The sequence below is a fragment of the Chelonoidis abingdonii genome, chromosome 22 (assembly GCF_003597395.2).
Source record: "Chelonoidis abingdonii isolate Lonesome George chromosome 22, CheloAbing_2.0, whole genome shotgun sequence".
Lineage (NCBI taxonomy): Eukaryota > Metazoa > Chordata > Testudines > Testudinidae > Chelonoidis > Chelonoidis abingdonii.
Genome location: NC_133790.1, coordinates 25,554,095 through 25,576,376, shown reverse-complemented (window position 1 = coordinate 25,576,376; position 22,282 = coordinate 25,554,095). Strand labels below are relative to the sequence as shown.

The 22,282-nt window shown below is 42.2% G+C and overlaps 1 protein-coding gene across 4 annotated transcripts in view; it reads right to left on the bottom strand.

Moving 5' to 3' along the window:
- The window catches only part of MED13L (mediator complex subunit 13L), a 413,400-nt gene extending 403,058 nt beyond the window's left edge, over nucleotides 1-10,342 (bottom strand). For 2 of the 4 annotated variants that reach the window (XM_032800003.2, XM_032800004.2), the window contains exon 1: nucleotides 9,962-10,342. In XM_032800003.2, coding sequence (XP_032655894.1) covers nucleotides 9,962-10,033 — 72 coding nt within the window. In that variant the 5' untranslated portion in view covers nucleotides 10,034-10,342. Of the gene's footprint in view, nucleotides 1-9,607; nucleotides 9,754-9,961 lie in introns of those variants that run through there. The other 2 variants (XM_032800007.2, XM_075059960.1) reach the window with 2 other exon arrangements.
- Nucleotides 10,343-22,282: the final 11,940 nt, after the last annotated feature.

Sequence of the window (22,282 nt, the reverse complement as noted above, 5' to 3'; positions counted from 1 at the left end):
ATTGTTACATCAATGCCACACCGCCATATATTCAAAAGAATAACCCACAGATATTTTAAGAGGGTTCATTCAAAATTAATAGTTAAGTCATTCATGTGATTCTAGCTATATGAAAAGACCATACAAACAACAATGAAGATTTCTGGATTGAAAATATGGTACACCTCTACCCTGATTTAACGCGGTCGTGGGGAGCCAAAAATCCCTACCACATTATAGGTGAAACGCCATTATATCGGGATAGCAGTGGCAGGGCTGTAGCAGTGATTTAAAGAGCCTGGGGCTCCAGCTGCGGGGAGCCTCAAGCCCTTTAAATTGCTGGCGGAGCCCTGCTGCTACCGCGCTATATGCAAACCCATGTTATATCGGGCCGTGTTATAGCAGGGTAGAGGTGTATTTCCCTCAAACAGTAATAATCTGCAGTAATACAAAAAAAAATTCAAACAAATAATGTCATAAATCCTGAGGCAATCCCAAGGAAAGTTTGCCTACACTATTTAGATTTGTGTGAAACTTAAATGATGTCTGGTTTAATAAATAAAAATCTCAACTCAAATCCTTGCACTGAAAAACCAAACTTACAAGAAGGTGTCAGACAGCTTATTTTCAGATATCATCCCAGAGCGTAGGACTCATGCTAATGTAAGATGATGTTAGTAACTGAAGTCACAATAGAAACATGATACTAGCGGTCATTGTTAGTATCACAGGCCTTTCAGGCCTCTGATGCTTACTTTCTGATTGTCTGTGTGCAGAGGGAATCTACCACAAAGCTTCAATGTCATTTTGGTGATGTGGTAAATGAAATAGCTATAGTAAAGTAGGATACTTGTATTAGTTTGTCTGTCTTCATCTGGTCTGAAGTTCATTTAAAGAAAAGAAAAAAAATGGTTTTCCCCCTTCCCTGTCAGTAGCTAGTAACTTCAGAGAGAAAGTGACAGGAGAATGTGTATTTTAGGGATGGAGTACTGCAGAAGAAGAAGCTATGGGGAACTAGGATGCACCACAGAACTGGCAGGATTGTCATACCAGTCTGATAACTACAGTAAAAAGAGAGTTACAACCTCACGTGATCTAGTAAACAATGGAATGCGCTTTCATATAACACGTGTTTAGTTATGTGTTTATTGGAAAGTACGTTTGTTCCAATTGTATATAGCCTTTTTGGCTATTCAAAAGATTAAGATATGCCAAAAGAAGCATATGCAAGTTGTTAAGAGGGAGGACACTGAAGCACAGCATATTATACAGCATATTTTTCAGCGAAAAGATTCATAGTATCTCATTGGTATATTCACAAAATATAACCTAGAATATTTAGCGTTTCTTTAATTATCATTGGGTAATAAATACATTTTTGCAATGTTCTATGATTTTTTAAGCTCACTTCACTGAATGAAAAAAGCCCACATTATAAATCATTCCAAGTCCAGTCAAGATTTTAAGTGTAGCAAGTGAAGAAACTGATTCCTATAAAATAATGTAGGGGTCCCTTGGTGAGATTCTACAGTACAAAACGCATATTTCATAGATGCAAATTAATTATTTTGTATTTTTCATTTTGTTAATATTGGCAAAAACTGAATCTCTCTCAATGTAATTAACTGAATTCGTCCATCAGTGCAACATGACAGAACTTCAGATCATTCTAATAAACATTCTTCAAAGTACCAAACAGCTTGAATGTTAACATCTCTCACAATTGACTCTTCAATATAATGAAATAAATTTTCATAGAACCATTGGGTTAGAGGGACTGCAAGGGCCATCTAGTCCCAGGGTTCTCACCCCCACCCCAAACAGGCTAAAAAAAACTCCAAGGCCCAGTGGACGAGGGGTGCCTCAGGGGTCTGGGTTTCAGTCACCAGACAGAAGGGGGAATCAGGCTTTTAGCCCTGTGGGGCACTAGGCAGGGGGTGGGGACCAGCTCTGCACAGCAGGGCTCAGGGATGGAGTGCCCCCTCCACCCCGGACTCACCCTCAGCACCCCAGCACCCAGCCTGTCTAGGTTGGGAGGGGGGGGAGAAGAGAGAGAGAGGGGACGCAACCAAAACTTATAACTCGGGGGGGGGGGCCTAGCTCAAAAAAGCATGCAGGGTGCAAGCAGCTGTGTGCAGGTAAGAGGGTAGGTCTGGGTGCAGGGAGAGGAGTAGCTAGGAGCTGTCTATCGATGGAAGGTGTCCCCAGCGGTCACTGCTCCCCCAGTGCTCTGCCTGTATGAAATTTTAGTTTGTACTGACTTCATTAGTGCTTTTATGTAGCCTGTTGTAAAACAAGGCCAATATCAAGATGAATTAATGTACCCCCTGGAATACCTCTGCATACCTCCAGGGGGTACGTGTATCCCTGGTTGAGAACCACTGGTCTAAACCATCCAAGACACATGGCTATCCAGTCTCTCTTTGAAAACCTCCAGAGAAGGAGCTTCCACAACTTCCCTAGGCAGTTTATTCCATTGTCCTACTGTTCTTACAATTAGATTTTTCCTAAAATTTTATCTACATCTGCTGTGCTGTAGTTTGAACCCACTGCCTCTTGCCCTGCCCTCTGTAGCAAGAGAGAACACTTTTTCTCCATCTCTTTTACGGCAGCCTTTCAAGAATTTGAAGACTGCTATCATATTCCCCTTCAATCTCCTTTTCCAAACTAAACATACCAAGTTGCTTCAGCCTTTGCTCATATACCTTGCATTCCACCCCCCTGATCGTCTTTGTCGTTTGCCTCTGTATCCTTTCCATTTTTTCTACATACATTCTATACAGAGGTGACCAAAACTGGACACAGTGTTCCAGCTGAGGCCTAAGCAGCACCAAGTGAGTGACACTATCACTTGTCATGACTTGCATGCTATGCCTTTGCTAATGCAACCAAAAATTGCATTTGCTTTTCCTAAATGGAACACATTTTTATTTTAAGAAAATGTTAGAGATTCAGATTAAACTAAAAATCTGCTTCAGTGAAAGAAATGGATACCTGTATTCTACTAATCTCCTAAAATTCTATTTTAAACTACGTAATAACCACATTCTTAGATGCAATAGCTTAATTTCCCAAAAATATTTTTAAAACAAAATCACTATGTATTTCTTGGCCAAAATTAACAACCTCAAGTTTTAAAGTCCAACTTGGAGTTACAGTATAAAGGAAATGGAGTTATACACTATTAAGTGTATTTTTAAAAACACTGCAAATATACATTTTATATCTTTCATTGTTAATAACTAGAATCATGTGCCCAATCCTTCTCCTAATGAAATCAATGGCAAACTCACAATGACTACTGTATGTTTTTAAATCTTGCTTTTAAGGTTTTGTAAATATCTAAGTAAGGTGTTAATACATTTTTTAACATTTTCCTAAAACTATTTACAATAATATGAAATAATTCTATAGGCATATGTTAGCTCATAAGCCTGTGACATATTAGATTTATAATTACAATAATGGACGCACTAAGCAAACATTTCTACCATTGGTCATACATCAAGTTTTAAAAACTCATACTCCTTAACAGAGCTCCATTAGACTGTGGAATTATCTCCAGGGGAAGTGGTGGAAGCACATCATTGGAGTTACTTAAAACTGGAAACAATCTTCCACTGGCAGAGAATGAACAAGCCAACTAATAAAACTACTTCCATTTCTATCTCATTATACCTTAATATTTATATTGCATGTCCTAAATTAGCATAGAAAAGCTAGATGATTTTTAGATACAATATATACATTCAAAAAATCATCTTGACTAAATTTAGATGGAACATTAGATAAATAAAGCATATTGTAACGTCTATGAAGTCTACCATCACTGAATGGTAGATATCGCTCATTAATGTTGTGGAGATAACAGCACTAGGCTGGCCAACAACATGGAATCTGAATTACTGCATTTATGGTAAACAGCTACAAGTAGGGTCTTGTATTGGCTGAATTGTTAGCAACTCCACAGGGGTGGGTAGGGCATCAAATGACCTTCGGTAAGTGGTCATTTGACCTCTAGTCAGTGTCAAGGGATGACTTCCTGACTATCTCCATCAGCTATCACCTTATTTCTAATCTTCCCTTTTTGAGGGAAAACTACTGAGAAGCCTATTTTGAGTAATCTGCCACCATCTTGACTTCTCAGATTTCCTTGATCCCTAACAAGTCTGGTTTTTAGCATCAGAATGTTAACTGATTGCCCACATTGGGGGATCTCCTTCTAATGATGGTAATGGTAGGACGATCCCTGTTGATATTTTTCAGTCAATCAGTATTCTTTGATACCAATGACCATGAGAGTTTGCTGATTTGCTTGTGAACTCTGACTGGAGTGACTGATATCACACCAACTATTCTGCTCTTTCCTGCAGAGAATCTCTCAAAAAATCCTTTTGGGCAACTACCCATGTCCAAAATAATATAGTATCTTTCCTGCAAGGTTCTGCAAAGTTCCAGCTGATTTCCTAAATGTGCATAAGGTCTACAACATGATTTGCACTATGGTCATAATCACCTTTATGTTTTGTTTTCATCAGATGCAATTCGATGCTTTCTCAGGGCAAAACACTCAGGTCCTTTTATTAAGTCATGATTCCCAATAAAACTGAAACTTAGATGAGAACAAATTGGCTGGAACTCCATTTGGAGCAGAGAATGTTGGTGTGTTGGGGAAAGATCTTGAAAATATAGCAGGTGTGAGTCTTGCCTCAGTCATCAATGCTTAGAGGGAGACTTTTTGCTCAAAAAGTTGACAAATTAGATTTTCTCCTGCCAGCTCTTTGCCATCTGGTCTTCCAGAAGCATCATCTCAGGAAAGAGTGCCTTTTTTTAAATCTGCATCCCACAAGCTGTTTGCAATGTTTACTCATGGACCCAGATTTCACTACAATAACTTCTGCCTTTGTCACAGCCAGAATGGATTATTGCAGAGGTAAACCATATTTGCATAACACAGACCACATTTCAATAGAGAAATAGTCTGGTGGACTACCTCCCACTTCCTATCAGGAGTCTGTTAATTATTTCACAATATCCCTGTAGCAGCTCCAACAACTGCTTACACAAAAAAGTAAAAGCACTGAAGTATTTTTACCTCTCTCAACTATGTGGTTTTATCCTTTTTGAATAATCAAATTGTTTTGGATCTTCACTCAGTTTGCCTCTTCACGTGTTCCACAGTTGCCTAGCATCTTACACATACTACTGCCCCCTTCCACTGCTTTTCTGAACATACCTTTCATAGTAGATCCAGTACCACTGGTGAATAATCACTTATCTCCCACTGGCAGCATCCAGTAACAGCTCACAGCACTCCTCCCATGGGTAGCTCTAGTCTCTCCTCCTATGAGGCAATGGCCCATAGCAGAAGCACTTAGGCAAACTCCTTGCTGCTAGCTGAAGTTTCCTAAACTCTGAATCTTGCTTCTCATACTAGACCAACAAAGCCATACCTTACTAGACTTCAGGGCTCAGTAAAAGACTCACCCTTTATATCACAATCATAGGAGAAGGGAGAGAAAAACAAAAAAAGAAGTGTAAAGGAAATGGGGTAAGGGACAGTCTTTTTTTGTTCATCTCTGAATCACATGAGATGCTGCATAAAGTTATTTTTTGTTTTCAAATGATTAAATTATTTTGCTACTTGTGGCATGATGTTAAGAAAGGTGAACTTTATAAACCTAAAATAACTTACTACTTCATTTCACTAGTAAACAAGACCTATATCTTGGGGAGGAGGGGGGCTGTTTATCCACAAAAGATATTTTATGTTAAAAGAACATCAATAACTATTATATTTTAGTCAGATACAGACTAGATCCTAAAAATTCTTACTCCCACATAAGTAATCTTTAGTCATTTTCACAGTCAATTAACTTCAAAGACTATTTTCATGAGTAAGGATTAGTCATGTGAGGAAGTGCTGCAGAACTGAGCCCACATTTGTAGCATTTTGGTATACTGTATAGTATTTTCTCTTTCAAAAAAGTATTCACTAGCTATAACATACTAAATCATACATTATTCCACGTAGATATATTACGTACATAAACATGTTTCCTTGCAAGAGTCAAATAGTGCAGTCACTGTGTGGCACTGTTATTAATAAAATAAATAAAATCTAACACCATGTGCTATAAACAAGAGGATTCTAAACAAAAACATGTTTTAGTAAGTGAAACTATTTTCACACAGGACAGCTTATACTGTAAATACTGAAAAAAATCCAAATTTTAATCAGCATTCTGAAGACAAATGTATAAAAAGTGTTATTTGTATTGTAATATCTGCCTACACTGGGAGATGTAAAATCTGCCTACATTGGGAGCAGAGCTACTACGTTCTCAGGAAAAACACACAAAAATGGTGGGCTTTGTGGGGTGTTTTGTTTTGTTTTTCACTTGATAGGCAACACGAACGCTAACATTATGGAATTGTGAATTTCTGCTTTGGTTCAGCAATGATATGATTATGTGTGTGTGCGTATATAGCATTACACACACATACACACCCCCTTCATACCACGATTATGGAAAACATGTTTCATGCAACATTAACTATGGTATATTCGAGATCATCATCAAGCTCTGGATAAACATTCTGTAACAAGATTAAAAAAAAGTGTAATTCAAGATAAATATTACAATCTCCTATTTCAGTGATCTCAAATGAAATGTCATTTCTACAGCATCACTACATAGGAAAAACATTATGTTCCATCCTTGAGCTTATTATGCAAAACTACCAACTATTAGAAAATCACTATTTAAAAAACAATGATTTCAAGTACAAAGATTCAAAGCAAATCATGCCTACTAATCTCATTAAAAATAATCTATATGGGATAAACAAAAGTTCAATAACAAAAAACACTAAGTCAACTAATGCTGGCTTTTGTTTGTTCGTTTGTTTTTAAAAAGCTGAAGGTTTTTTGAATATTGTAAAGCTTCTGTAATTATTCCATCAAGAATTCCATGTTCTGTTTAAATCAAAGATTAATGCAAGACTGAGGTAAAAATGAACATGGTACAGCTAGATTACACTTTCTCTAATAACTGAGTTGTCTTAAATTAATATTGCACAAGTCTTGTTCTTAAGAACTACACTGCTTCACAAGAACCAAATCAATACACAACAATTCTGTATATTTTGTTCTCTTATATTCAGAAGATTATCTATCAGCAAGAGCTCCTGTTGTTTATGATCTGGTCTACTGTAGTTTTAATACTTCATAAATTTTCACAAATTTAACAGTTTGAGGGTAAAATGTCAGTGCCTTTGGCCACACATTTTTAATATTTTCTTTGTCGATACTTTTTAATGCTATATTTATCAATAAAGTTCTAATAATTAGTAATACAATGAAAAAATGGAACATTACATTTATATGTGAGTTTGCTGATTATACTGAACGGTATGCTATATAAAAAGCTACTGTCACTTATAAAGTTACTATTTAAAGCCTATACCTTGCAACACCTTACTTTGTGAATATCTCCAATAATTACTCACATGTGTATGGGTTTGCAGGATGAGGCATATTACAAAAAGAAAAAATACCACTAAGTTAAGAAATGCACACACACGTGCGCTCTGGTAATACCTAGAGGCAAACCGTGTTGGGGCCCCATTGTGCTAGGCAAAACACAAAACAATTACAACACAGCTGTCCTCTGATCCCGTTACAACATGTTTAAAGTCTAAAGCTTGGTTAAATGACCCATTTAAAAACAGTAAGGTACTGCCCACACCTACAAATTTTAAGCCAAGTTAAGCCTTGCAAACTATGTGTGTTAAATAAAACATATCTGCAAACAGCTGTTTATATGTTATTTGATACTACAGAAAAAATGTTTGGGAAACTGATAAGATGGTTTTAAAAGCCCAAATTTAAAGTGGTATAACCTTATCACATTCTGATTCTATAGAGGCTTTTATACATCAGTGTGAACGCAAGAGCACTTTTAAAAGCAAATTTCATAATGGTCTGTATTTTTATTTCACTGACACCACGCATACAATTAAAAAAAAAAAAACTTACTGCTCTATAGAAGTTTCTTAGTATAAGCTCTGAAGGGAAAAAAAATCTGAAAATAAAAGCTTTTGTAATTCACGTTACCATATACAAAGAATTATTTTACCTGTGATGGACTGACAATGGGATGACAAATATACCAGTATACCTCCAAAAACGTATTAATCAATTTCCTAACCAAAAGAGGTGAACAAAGTTGTGGGTTGTTTTTTGTTTGTTTGTTTTGGGGGGAGGGGGGGTTTGCTGGGTTGTTTTTTTTTAAACTAATATTACCTGTTCTTTAATTTACTGGTGACAATCTTTCCTGATACAATTGATGCTCTTGTATTCACTGGTTAGCTTTTCTTAGTATGCAAGACTTGTGTACACAAATCACTTTTTACCATTAGTATATCTGCAGGCACACACTAGGGATATAAAGGCATTGCCAATATTAGCATAAATGCAAGTTTAAATAATGTTACATAGCTTTGAAAGTGGTTACAAGTCAATAAAAAGCCAAAAAAGATGGTATTTATTATAACAGACACCAAAAGCCTCTTGTCAGAAGGATCACGATCCCACAGTACAAACACAGGGCAAAATAAAGCCTCTGCCCACAAAGAATTATATTCTCATTAAAGACAAGGCACAAAATGTCAGGAATAAATAATCCAAAGGAAGGTATTGAGAGCTGTGCATGGGAGAAAGACTGAGGTTAACAGTAATTAAAGAAAAAAATATTATGTAAAGAGACTAACAATATGCATCACTTGATTCTGAGTTAACCATATTTTATAACCAGTGTTTTTTTTTCATTTCCTTACTGAACAATTCACATTTTTTTCCCAACCCTTGAGAAAAGTAAACCTGAACTCTATTTTTCTTTGGGGGGGTGTTTGTTTTTTATTTCCTCTCCCACACCACCTGGCATACAGCCTATATACCCAGTTGCTTCCCACCTTAATCTTATGAGTTACTATTTCACAAATAAACAGTCCTATGCTCTACCCCTCCCGCCCCGGAGTAGCTATTGGGGACCCAAGAGTTCTCCCCTTCATTCCACTAACGTCCCTGCAGCTGTAGTGTACAGTAAAGCAAAAACGCATTTTCAAATAAAATGTCACTAATACAAACAGCAAGTAATTTTTCTTTCCATTCATTTTAATTAAGATTTAAAATCTGCAGTTAATTTCAACTGTTCAATATGAACAATTGATACAATAACTGTTGTAAGATTAAACTATGCAATCTAAGTACAAAGTGAAAGTTGCAGCTACCAGTGAGATGGGAAGATAGCATCTATGTTATCAAGCCACCCAGCATGTTGCATTTTCAGTTAATGCTTTTCTTGCAAGGCCAAAAAAAGTCCCGTCCCTTCCCATCGGTGCAGCGTGGGCACGGCTGTAAAACCATAAAGACAGCTGACGTTCAGACACAAGAGCCCGGAGTGCAAGTCCTACAGATAATCACACTGCATGAACTGTTTGCTGCTGAAATGGCGTTTGTCATTATGAAAGGGGGGCGGGGGGGAATCACACGCAGTTGAAGAGGCACAAAGCACAAGGGCACGAAGTGCCAAAGCAGGCAGGGCGGGGAGAGCAGACTGTTTACCACAGGAGATGGTCACACATGCAGGCAACACAGGCAGAGGACACCCAATCCGTTGCCTTGACATCTCGCATTCAGATCAATGCAGCTGTGTGGGGAAAGCACGCTTGCAACAAACGATGTTAAAGAGCAAAACAAACACGGAGCTGAGCCGGGGGGGAGGGGCTAGCGGGGGAGCAGCCCCACGGGCCCAGCGGGAGGGAGCAGCCCCACGGGCCCAGGCTATAAAGCCCCTGGCAGCTACGCCGAATCGACAAAGTTGCTGCGCCGCTGCTCGAAGGAGCCGCAAGGTCCCTGTGTGAGCCCCGACTAGCTGGGCTGCGGCCTTCGCGCTCACACCCCGCTCCGGGTACTCACCAGCGAGAAGAGGTTGGAGTGACAGTCCTCCAGGCTGGCCCCGTTCGCCACCCAGTTCGCCGCTGCAGTCATGATCCTCGGCGAGCCCGGCCACCAGAGCGGGGCATGTCTGAGGAGACGGGCCCAGCAGGAAGGAAGAAGCGCCCGGGGCTCCCTGGTGCTGCCCGCTCCGCCTGTCACCGGGGCAGCCGCCGCAGTCCTGCCCTCGCTGTGTCCCCAGCACAAACACCAGCCCGAGGAAGGGGCAGCGACCGGCAGGGGGCGCTCCACAGACCGGGGCCTCGATCCACCTATCCGCCCCCTGCCAAATAATCCACAACGAGCCGCGCGCACCGGCCCGAGGCCCGCCGCCAAGGGGCTCCGGCCGCGCTCCGGGCCGGCGGTCTGTCTGTATAATTCTCTACCTCATCTCTCTACTGACCATAGTGTTCTCCTGCTGCCGCCGCCACCGCCTTGTTTACGCTCCAGCTGCGGCCCCTGCAGGACACAGCTCAAGCGGGGGGGCCTGGTCCGGGCCCCAGGCAGTGGCGGCGGGCGCTGACGGGGGGCGCTGTCCCGGCTGCGGCCGTGTCTCCTCCCCTCCCCGCCCGGCCGCCCCTCGCTGCTGCCGCCGCTGGCGGTGGGTGGATGGTGTTTTCCTGCTGCCGCCGCCACCGCCTTGTTTACGCTCCGCGCGGGGCTCCCGCTGCTGGAGGCGACCGGCAGCAGCCACGGGCCAGAGAGCGCGCGCTGTCCCTGCCCGTCCTCGCCGCCCTCGGCTTGGCCCTACCCGCCCGGCGGCCCCGCTCGCCAGCTCCTCCTCACACACTCGCCTCTGCCTCTCCACTCTGACAGCAATGGCGGCCGCCAGGCACAGCTCGCCTCGCCATTGGCCGCCGCCGTACCACGTGAGCCGTTCTGAGCGGAGGAGGAAAGCCAACGCTCAACTCCCTCCTTCGTCTCACCCCCCCCGCTGCCTCCGAGACGTTCCACTAGGGGCGCTATAGAGCAAGGAATAAGGCGGCTTCTGCTGCACTGGGTGGGCTCCCAGCACCTGAGGGTCCGGTTCACATGCAGCAGGTGGTTCCACACCCACCTCCTATAGAAGAGCAGGGCCAAGGACATTCAGTACTTCACCTAGAGCTTGAGAATGAGTCCCAGAGCTGCAAAGCAAAGTGAGTGCAGAGACTAGGCAAGCATGCGAGAGCAGTGCGGGGGCCCTCTTGTCCCAACAGGTCTTCAAGCCCTTCTCTCACCCTCTTGTCCTTAGTTAGCATAGCAGGGGGTACACACATTAGAGCTCTGCTTCTAGAACTAATAGCTATAGGCAGACATAGGTCACCTGCACTCTAGTCCTTCCCCTTCACACCTACTCAGGGGGAAGCAGGCGGTAAACAGCATTCCTGAACCTCATCATCTTCATCCATAAAATGGGGATAATATCTTTTAGCACAATCAGTCCATGTGCCATACACATTTCACCTTTTTGCCTACAATTAATATTTTCACACTTAAGTCTTTTACACAGAGGGCTTATAATAGCTGAAACAGTCCAAATTCATGGTCTGTGATATACTGAGTGTTGTAGACAGAGGTAGCATCTTTTTAAGAGTGAATGGCTACAGGGCCCCTGCCCACACAAAAATTTCACATATAGAATTTGCTGGGTTAGGAGGGTCTCTGACGCTGTATGAAGTAGTTGAGAGGGCAAGGTGCATTGCTCTTCCCCTTTAACCCTGTAATGTGAAGGAAATTTTCATATATAGAGAGAAATAAATATTTGTCACATGATGTGCATATATAAAGAAACTCCAAAATTATTTTAGAAATATAAGCTATGCTGAGTATCTACATTCGCTAAAATGAGAACTGTCCAATCTACCAAATGCCATTTTTTACTATATTTTTAAACAGGAATTCTTATTATCCAGGCCCACTGTTGCATGTTTGGGTTTGTTCTGTTGAAAAAATTTTATAGCAAACATTTCTGTATTGTTTACACAAAACATTCCATTGAACTTGAGTATACCTGAAAGTGAAACTGATTATAAACAACTGATGGCAAGGGAATTCAGGCCCTAGGGTAAAAACAAAAACAAAACAAAAAAAACAAGCAGCGTAAATAGCCATATGTGAATAGTTAATGTTTCAACTTAAATATTTTTTCACTGTATAAGCCTTGCTCAAGTTCACAATGACCCTTTAATACTGAACCATAGAAGCCTGATTTGTCCAGGCAGAATAGGACTACACTAATTGGATTTCTCATTGGCTACCAGAAGGTATCAGGAGTGGTAGTGGTAGTGTTTCAGATGTGTGATTAATATACATTGACTTAACAACCCACATTACAACTTAAAAGTATTGAATGTACCCCAATTTTAAATGATCTGTTTTTCAGTAGGAAAGCAGATTTTTTTCAGTCTTGCTTCATATCAAAGTGTCAAGATGGAAGCTTCCTACATCACACTTCCTTTTTTTTTAAGCAAATTTACTCTTTTAATTAGTTGTAATGATTAGTATCTATCTTATAACACTAACAGAGAAGTATTGAGCGAATGTCAAGAATGTTCGTTTGGAAGAAAACTTGTGTAACAAATCCATAGGCACATACAGGCCACACAGCCACTATCTAAACTGCACACATGCAATACTTGGGATGGAACTTAGACTTTTGATCTCCAGCAACAAAGGACAATCTCCACTAAGAGTAATAATCATAGAACTGGAAGGGACTGCGAGAGGTCATCTAGTCCAATCCCCTGCATTCATGGCACGACTAATTATCTAGATTATTCCTGACAGGTGTTTGTGTAACCTGCTCTTAAAAGTCTCCAGTGATCGCGATGGTTGGTTTGACATGATTTGTTTTTGACAGATCCCTTCTGACTGTTACTTATCACCTTATTATCTTCTAGATGTTTGCAAATTAATTGCTTAATTATTTGCTCCATTATCTTTCTGGGTACAGAAGTTAAGCTGACTGATCTGTAATTCCTTGGGTTGTCCTTATTTCCCCTTTTATAGATGAGCACTATATTTGCCCTTTTCCAGTCTTCTGGAATCTCTTCCGTCTTCCGTGACTTCTCAAAGATCATCGCTAATGGCTCAGATATCTCCTCAGTCAGCTCCTTGAGTATTCTAGGATGCATTTCATCAGGCCCTAGTGACTTGAAGACATCTAATTTGTCCAAGTAATTTTTCATTTGTTCTTTCCCTATTTTATCCTCTTCTGATCCTACCTCACTTTCATTGGCATTCACTATGTTAGACGTCCAATCACCACCAACTTTTGTGAAAACCGAAACAAAGAAGTCATTAAGCACCTCTGCCATTTCCAGATTTTCTGTTATTTTTCCCACTTCATTGAGTAACAGGCCTACCCTGTCCTTGGTCTTCCTCTTGTTTCTAATATATGTAGAATGTTTTCTTGTTACCCTTTATGGATCTAGCTAGTTTGATCTCATTTTGTGCCTTGGCCTTTCTAGTTTTGTCCCTACATACATGTGTTATTTGTTTATATTCATCCTTTATAAATTTCCACTTTTTGTAGGAATATATCTATCTATTATATATTTTAAGATCATTAAAGATCTCCTGGTTAAGCCAGGGTGGTCTCTTCCCATACTTCCTATCTTCCCTATGTAGTTGGATAGTTTCCTCTTGTGCCCTTAATAATGTCTCTGAAAAACTCCCAACCATCTTCAGTTGTTTTTCCCCTTAGACTTGTTTCCTAGGGGATCTTACCTATCAGCTCCCTGAGTTTGCTAAAATCTGCTTTCTTGAAATCCATTGTCTTTATTTTGCTGTTCTCCCTCCTACCATTCCTTAAAGTCATTAACTACCATTTCATGATCACTTTCTCCCAAGCTGCCTTCCGCTTTCCAATTCTCAACCAGTACCTTCCTATTTGTCAAAATCAAATTTAGAACAACCTCTCCCCTGGTAGCTGTCTCCACCTTCTGAAATAAAAAATGGTCTCTAATACATTCCAAGAACTTATTGGATAATCTGTGCCCTGCTGTGTTATTTTCCCAACAGATGTCTGGGTAGTTCAAGTCCCCCATCCCCACCACGTCCTGTGCTTTGGATAATTTTGTTAGCTGTTTAAAAAAAGCCTCATCCACCTCCTCTTCTTCCTGGTTAAGTGGTCTGTAGTAGACCCCTACTATCACATCACCCTAATTTTTTTACCCCTTTTATCCTTACCCAGACACTTTCAACCAGGGCCGCTCAGAGGATTCAGGGGGCCTGGGGTCTTCAGCAGCGGAAGGCCCCTGCTTCAGCAGTAATTTGGCGGTGGAGGGGTCCTTCCGCTCCAAGACCCGCTGCCAAAGTACCCCGAAGACTCGCGGCGGGGTCCCCCCCATGGCTGAATTACTGAAGACTCAGCTCTTCGGCAGTGGGTCGTGCTTCGGTGGTGGGCCCTGCTTAGGCGGTGGGGGGTTCTTCCGTCCTGGAGCGGAGGGACCCCCTCTGCCGAAGACCCGGCACAGAAGGAGCTCCGGGGGCCTGGGCCCCACAAGAGTTTTCTGGGGTCTCCGGAACAAGTGAAGGAACCCGCTCCAGGGTCCCTGAAAAACTCTCTTGGGGGCCCCTGTGGGGCCTGGGGACTGGTGCAAATTGCCCCACTTACCCCCTCTCTGGGCGGCCCTGCTTTCAACAGTCTCCTATTTCCATCTCAATCTCAGTCCAAGTGTATGCATTTTAATATTGTGTTATATAATGTGGATATTGTATACATTTTCAATATAGAATGTCATATACAATATTACGGCTTGCATCTTCTGTAGGTTGCAAGTATCAGAGGGGTAACCGTGTTAGTCTGGATCTGTAAAAGCAGCAAAGAATCCTGTGGCACCTTATAGACTAACAGACATTTGGAGCATGAGCTTTCGTGGGTGAAATACCCACTTCGTCAGATGCATGTGTGTCATAAATAGATAGCTAAGGGTTAATGTTTCTTTCACCTGTAAGGGTTAACAAAGGGAACCAAATACCTGACCAGAGGACCAATCAGGAAACCGGATTTTTTTTAAAGCTCAGGGACGGAATGTTTGGGTCTGTTTTTTTTTTTTCTGGCTCTCAGCTATGAGAGGGGTCTTTCTATCTTCAAGCTTCTAATCTTCAGTTTCAAAGTTGTAAGTACAAGGTAGAAAACAACAGGCTGTTATTGTTTTTTGTTGTATTTACATGTGTGTAGTTGCTGGAATGTTTAAATTGTATCTCTTTTTGAATAAGTTGTTATTCATTTTTCTTTTAGCAATTGATCCTGCATATTGTCACTTTGATACAGAGAATAATTTTTGTCTTTTTTCTTCTTTTTTTATATAAAGCTTTCTTTTTAAAACCAGTTTGAGTTTTTCTCTGATTAAGGCTAAGGAACGAAGGAGGGGGGAAATCTCTTTGTGTTAGCTTGACTAGGTTTGAATCTGCATAGCCTCAGGGAAGAAGGGGGGGAAGGTAAATTGCCTCTTTGTTTTGCATCAAGGAGTTTAGTACAGTATCGCCAGGATAACCCAGAGAGGGGGAGCTGGGGATGAGATAAGAGGAGATAAGGGGAGGAGGTTGTTTTCCTTGGTGTGAGAACTCAGGCTTCTGAGTCTTGGGGTCCCCCCAGGGAAGGTTTTGGGGAGACCAGAGTGAGCCAAACACTGGAAATTTTTGGCTGGTGGCAGCGCTATAAGATCTAAGCTGGTAATTAAGCTTAGAGGGTTCATGCTAGCTTCTCAGTTTATGAACGCTAAGGTTCAAATCTGAGTAGGAAGCTACGACAATGTGGCATGTGACGAAGTGGGTATTCACCCATGAAAGCTCATGCTTCAAAACGTCTGTTAGTCTGTAAGGTGCCACAGGATTCTTTGCTGCTTTTGTAGGTTGCATTTATTAGAAGGTGACATGTTCACCTGCACAGATGAGAAAGTTACTCACCTTGTGCAGTAATGTATGTTCTTCGAGATTTGCATCCCTGTGGGTGCTCCATTTTAGGTGTTCATGCGCCCCTGTACTCATAATCAGAGATTTCTGGTAGCAGTGCCCGGTGAGGTTACACATGCATGGTTCCCATCTTGTGCCGCGTCAGACAGTTAACTGGCGCTGTGCGACCAACCCTAAACCCCGTTCCTTCTCTACTGCAGAGAAGAGTTAGAGGGAGGGTTGTGGAACACCCACAGGGGGACACATCTTGAAGAACCTCCGTTACTGCACCAAGTGAGTAACTTTCTCTTCTTCGAGTGCAGTCCCTATGGGTGCTCCACTTCAGGTGACTTCAGACCAGTGCCCTTTGGTGGAAGGAAGCGGCTTTGGCATTGAAGTCGTGACAGAAGACAGTAGAGAGTTTGAAAGAGGTATCACATGTTGCCTGTTGCTCTAATGCATAATGCTGCGTAAAAGCGATGGAGGTCGATAGGGCTCTGGTAGAGTGTGTGCAAATCCGTGTAGGGGGTTGTCAAGCACACTGATGGTAGCATAGATTTATGCCATCGGAGAGCCACTTTGAAAGCCTCTGTTTGGATATGGCATTCTCTTGGAGCATTCAGTGATGGAGACGAACAGTTTGGGTGATTTACGAAATGGTCTTGTTCCATCTATGTAAAAGGCCATTGCTCTCCGTACATGAAGAGTATGAAGTGGGGACTGTCGTCTATCCTCATGGGGCTTGGGGTAGAACATTGGTAAGTAAACGGGTTGATTGCGGTGAAAGGCTGAGATGACTTTAGATAAAAACTTGTGGTGTGGTCTCAGGGATACTTTATCTTTAAAAAAGATTGCACGGGGTGGGGGGGTGTCTGCCATGAGATCACCCAACTCTCCTACACATCTGACAGATAATGGCCACTAGAAATGCCACCTTCATGGAAAGGTGTAATAGTGAGCATGTAGGCATGAGTTCAGATGGTGTTAGAATAGATTTTTGTATATTTATTTGGAGACCTAATCTCATAAAGAGGGTCACCATCTGCTTGTTGGCTTGTAACGCTGCTTTCAGTGTTGGTGCTTTCAGCAGGCAGTCGTCCAAGTACGGGAATATCATGATTCCATTTCTGCAGAGGTAGCCTGCAAACACTGCTATTAACTTTGAAAAAACTCCAGGGGCAGTGGATAGGCCAAAAGGAAGAAACTTGTATTGGAAAGGTTCCTGTCCAATAGTAAATCCGAGAAACCGCTGATGGAAGGGATGGATCATTATATGAAAATACATATCCTGGAGGGTGAGGGCTGAGAACGAATCAGCTCTTTCTGGTGCTAGGATTATGTGGCCTAGTGTGACCATACTGAATCGTTGTCTCTTCACAAACTTGAGTCGCTGTATATAGAGTATGGGTCTCCACCTGCTTGACTTTTTCTTTGTGAGAAAAGAGTGGGAATAAAATCCCCTCCCTCTGTGTTTTGTTGGAACGAGTTCTACTGCTCCTAGACATATGAAGTGGATTACCTCCTGATGTAGTAGATGCTCGTGAGAAGGGCTCCTGAAGAGTGATGGGATGGGTGGGGAGCGGGTTTATAAAGAAAGAGGATGGAGTAACCAGTTTGTATGATTTCTAGCACTCATCTGTCGGATGTGATGGTTTTTCAATTGGATAAAATGGAACTAGGAGATCTCTGAATGGTCTGGCAAGAGATGATGTCTCTAACACATGGGGTTCTTGGGCCCTCTACAAAGGTTTCACATTTGTTGCCTAGATGTCAATGGCTGCGATGCAACTGCTGGAGGTGTAGGCTGTCATCTCCTTGATGGCCTCTGTTTGCAACCCTGTGACTCATACTGCCATTGTTGTGAATATGGAGTGTGGTAGTAGTGTTGAGGGGCATAGTAACTCCTCTGTCTTTTCTTGGGTCTAGGTGTATAAGTCCCTAGAGATCAGTGTCACCTGTGAATCTTTGAGCATATGGAGAGAGTTGTCAGCCTTTGTGGCAAAGAGTTTGAGCCCCTCGAATGGTAAGTCTTCAACCATGGATTGCACTTCCCTAGGGAAGCCGGAGGGATGGAGCCCTGAGGCCCTTCCTATCACCAATGGGGTTGCCACTGATCTTGAAGCTCTGTCCACAAAGTCCAGTGCAGCTTGGAGGGCTGTTCTAGAGATGAGTTGTTCCTCTGATACAAGTGCTGTAAGTTGTTCTTTGTTTATCTTTAGAAATGAAGTCAAATTCAGAAAACTTTGTGTAGTTATTATAATCATACTTTGCCAGAAAGGCCTCATAATTGGCTATCCAGAGATGTAGTGTAGTCAAAGAATAAGCCTTGCAGCCAAAAAGATGGAGCCTTTCAATAAGGTGTGTTCTTGGGCTGTTGTTGTCTGCCATATTCATGGACTGCATTAACCATCAGTGAATTGGGCACCAGATGAGAGAAGAGGAACTGTGTGCTCTTCGCGGTCACATAATATTTTTTGTCAGACCTCTTGCAGGTTGGAGCAGCAGTTGCAGGGGCCTGCCAAATGATCTTGATAAGGTTCCATTATCACATCATTTACAGGAAAAGCAATATTTGAAGAAGAGGAGGTATTCAAAATGTCCACTAGTTTGTGCTGCGTCATCCGGACCTCTTCCAGACAGATGTCCGAAGAGCTAGCCACCCTTTTAAATAGGCCCTGAAATTGTTTGAAATCATCCCCCATATTAGGGGGTGGAGACATGACTGTCATCTGGGGAGGATGATGACAGGTGGTGCGCCTTCCTAGTCTGAGGGTTCTTCCTCCTCTTCATCTCCTTCCCTCGTAGGTTCCAAAGGTCCAAGTACCAAAGGTGCAGATGATTGCACTGTGCTTAACCTAGATGTGGTGGGCAGTCCCTGTTGTGTGAGGTATGTCGCCCACAGGTTCCAGTATGCCTATTGGGGTGGAAGGGTCATAGGTGGCCCCCAGGGTTGGCTGTACCACTGTGGATGTCTAGGATCAGTATAATATGCCCCCTGAGGGGGTCCCAATTTGGACGGCTCTTAGTGGGCAGGAGATTGTGGAGGAGAATCTATTTGTCCTTCCTGGTCCTCATCATCACTCAAAAAGGGTGGAGCGAAGCGCGATGGAGTCACAGGGAGACTCAATGCCAAACATGCCGGGCTCACGTCTGTGCTGAGAATGGGAGAGTCACGCCTAGATCTGACTAAGAGATCTTTGCGCCTAGAAACTGCTGCAGTATCTTTCATGATCTTCACTGGAGGCTGCATGATTGTCGGTACCAGAGCCGCGATGTATATGGTGGCACCATAGCTGTGCCAGTGTGTACACCGAGCATGCATGGGGGAACGGGGGAGAGCTACAGTCTGCACCAGTGCAGCACCACTGTGTGTTGATCATGGCTTTGGCTGTGTTGGTGCTGAAGCATGGGGTTTCGATTTCCCCTTAGTGCCTATGTCCGAGCTGGCTCTTTTAGAGTCCTTAGCTCTCGTGGTACCAGCAGTGCAAGAAGGTCCCGCTATCTTGGTTCCAGGCACTGCCAGTGTGGTTGATGACAATGCTGTTTGCCCATTTGCAGAACAGCACTTCTTGGCCAATTCCTGCATTGGGGATGTAGCTGCATGCTTTTTGGACGCTTTTTTTTTAGTGGATTGATCAGAAGCCTAGGTGGTGGAGCAGGGACCCTTGTCAGAAGCCATCGTTGGCTAGGCTTGTTCAGGTGGGTCCAGGCTTCAAGCTCAGACACCAGTCTGAGAGGAGTTTTAGTTGCAAGTCTCTAGCCTCTCTTGTTCGGGCAGTTAACTTGTGGCAATGAGGACACTTCTGTGTTATGTATGTTTCGTCTAGGCAGCAAACACACTGAGCATGTCCACCAAAACTGGTACGGAGAGCCTGCAGGTGAGGCAATATTTAAAACCCAGGGAACTGAGCATTCCCATCATGGAAGGATTTTGACCCCAGAGAGGCTGACTATCCTAAAGGTTCAACTGAAACCTAGCTTCTAATAAGGAGAATAATAAAAAAAAATCTTTTTTTTTTTAAATAAAAAGCTACAGGGACAAAGAGAAACTAATCAGCATACTATCCTAACTAAATAATGGTAGTAAATAGGCTAAAACAGAGGTTGGCAACCTTTCAGAAATGGTGTGCCGAGTCTTCATTTATTCACTCTAATTTAAGGTTTCATGTGCCTGTAATACATTTTAACATTTTTAGAAAGTCTCTTTCTAAGTCTAAGTTTAGTCTAACTAAACTATGGTTGTATGCAAAGTAAATAAGGTTTTAAAAATGTTTAAGAAGCTTCATTTAAAATTAAATTAAAATGCAGAGCCCCCTGGACTGGTGGCCAGGACCCAGGCAGTGTGAGTGCCACTGAAAATCAGCTCATGTGCCGCCTTTGGCACGTGTACCATAGGTTGCCTACCTCTGGGCTAAAAGAACTAAGTAGCAAGCTGCTGCTAAGTGCTCCAACTTGAAGCCAAAAGCGGTAGAGAAGGAACTGGGGGAAAGTGAGGGTTGGTCTCACAGCGCCAGTTAACTGCCTGAAGCAGCTCAAGATGGGGACTGCGCATGTGCGACCCAAACGGACACTGCTACCGGTTTACCACTGTGCTGATTACAAGCATAGGGGTGCACAAACACCTAACATGGAGCACCCACAGGGACATCACTGCAAGAATTACTGACATTCTATCCATAGGGGCCATTGGCGACACATTCTAACCAATGCACTATATGACAACTTCAAAAGAATAGACAATAACTGGACTATCATGTCCAATATAACTTGTCTCAGAGAAGCCATGTCTACATTAAGAAAAGGTGGGTTTTAGTATGTATTAAAATCCTAGTAGAGATATGAAAGTTAAAATTTTAACACCTGTGACTGGTAGAGGTAAACCCTAGGAGCAAACCTTGGATTTACCTCCACTCAGCCAAGAGAGATTAAAATTGGAACTGCCATGTCTACACTAAGTGTAGGTAAAAGGTCAGAGTGGAATACAGGGGCTCTAAAGGCCCCAGATCCAACCAGGTAAGAATTGTCACTCCACCCCAAGAACTAATTAATGATGGTTGCAGGCTGCCCTGATCTCTAAGGGCAGCCTAAAACTTGGACGGCCCACTCTCTAACTGCCAAAATTATGTGATGGGTTGCTCCAGCACCTCTAACCATCCCTGAATCAGGAGTATGTTGAGCACTTTCAATATAAAATTATTAACATTTTCTTACTTAAAGCATTTTTAAATTGGGTTCAAGTGACAGTTTGATGCTCAAAAGAACTGTGTTGAGTAGAGTTAGATATAATATAGGCAGGTGTTCAAGCTTCTTCCATTTCCTGCTCACCGAATGCACCACATGCTCACCTCTCAGAACTCCTCTTCTAGACCTCTCAAGCAGACATTGCTTATCATGCCTGATTTCCCATGAGTTTTAGCATGACAAATGCTTATATGAAACCAGTTTTCAAGAAGTCAAATGCTAGTTTAATTGTACACTGTGCTGCCTAAACCCTCTTTACCACACATGAAAATAAATAGCCCCCTTCCACTAAAAATGTCTTACTAAATCTACTTTAAAGATTAAATTATACCTTATTTCAGTGGAAGGGCACAGTGGACAGCTTTCTATAGGGCATAATGAATTGGTCCATCACCACCCACAGGCCACAAAACATTTATCTAAGCATCATTCCACAGCAAATCACTCTTAGTGTCCAGTCTCCACTCTATTGTGAACAAGTTGTTCCATATACAAGAGCAATTTGCTGATTCAGTGGTAAAACCTATCCATCTAATTCATTTAACTTAAATACAAAAGCAGTGGGAGGAAAACTATTGATTTAGTGCTGAGTGTCTGTCTACACTACAGAGACTCTACTGGCACAGCTAGGTCACTGTAGCTAAGGCAGCATAATCCCATAATGTAGATGAAGCGTACACTCAGGGAAGAGGCTTCCCTATCGGTGTAGGAGTACCACCTCCCTGAGCAATGATAGCTACATCAACAGAAACATTCATCTGTCAACATAACTGTATCTACGGGAGGTGTTCGGTTGGCATAGCTACAGCATTCAGGAGTGTGTACTTTTCACATCCCTGACCAATGTAGCTATGTCAACATGACTTTTCAGCATGGGTTAGGCCTCAGGCTAAAATCTGGAGACAGCCAGAACTCAATGTTCAAATTTTCCTGTCCATGTAAAAATAAACGTGAGTCTCAACTAAAATAGTATAAACTCTTTAGGAAAGTATTTGACTAGAAAATTTATTCAATTTTTCCAATCAGTTCGATCACCTCTTAGCAATTAAATTAAAAATTTAAACTAGCAAAAGGTTAAATCTATTTCCTTGAATTTATTTGTGCTGAGTTTTTGGTAGTTATTTAAACAGAGTAGCTAAATATTCACAAGTTATGAGGAGTTGTTACTGGCACCTCATGATGGCT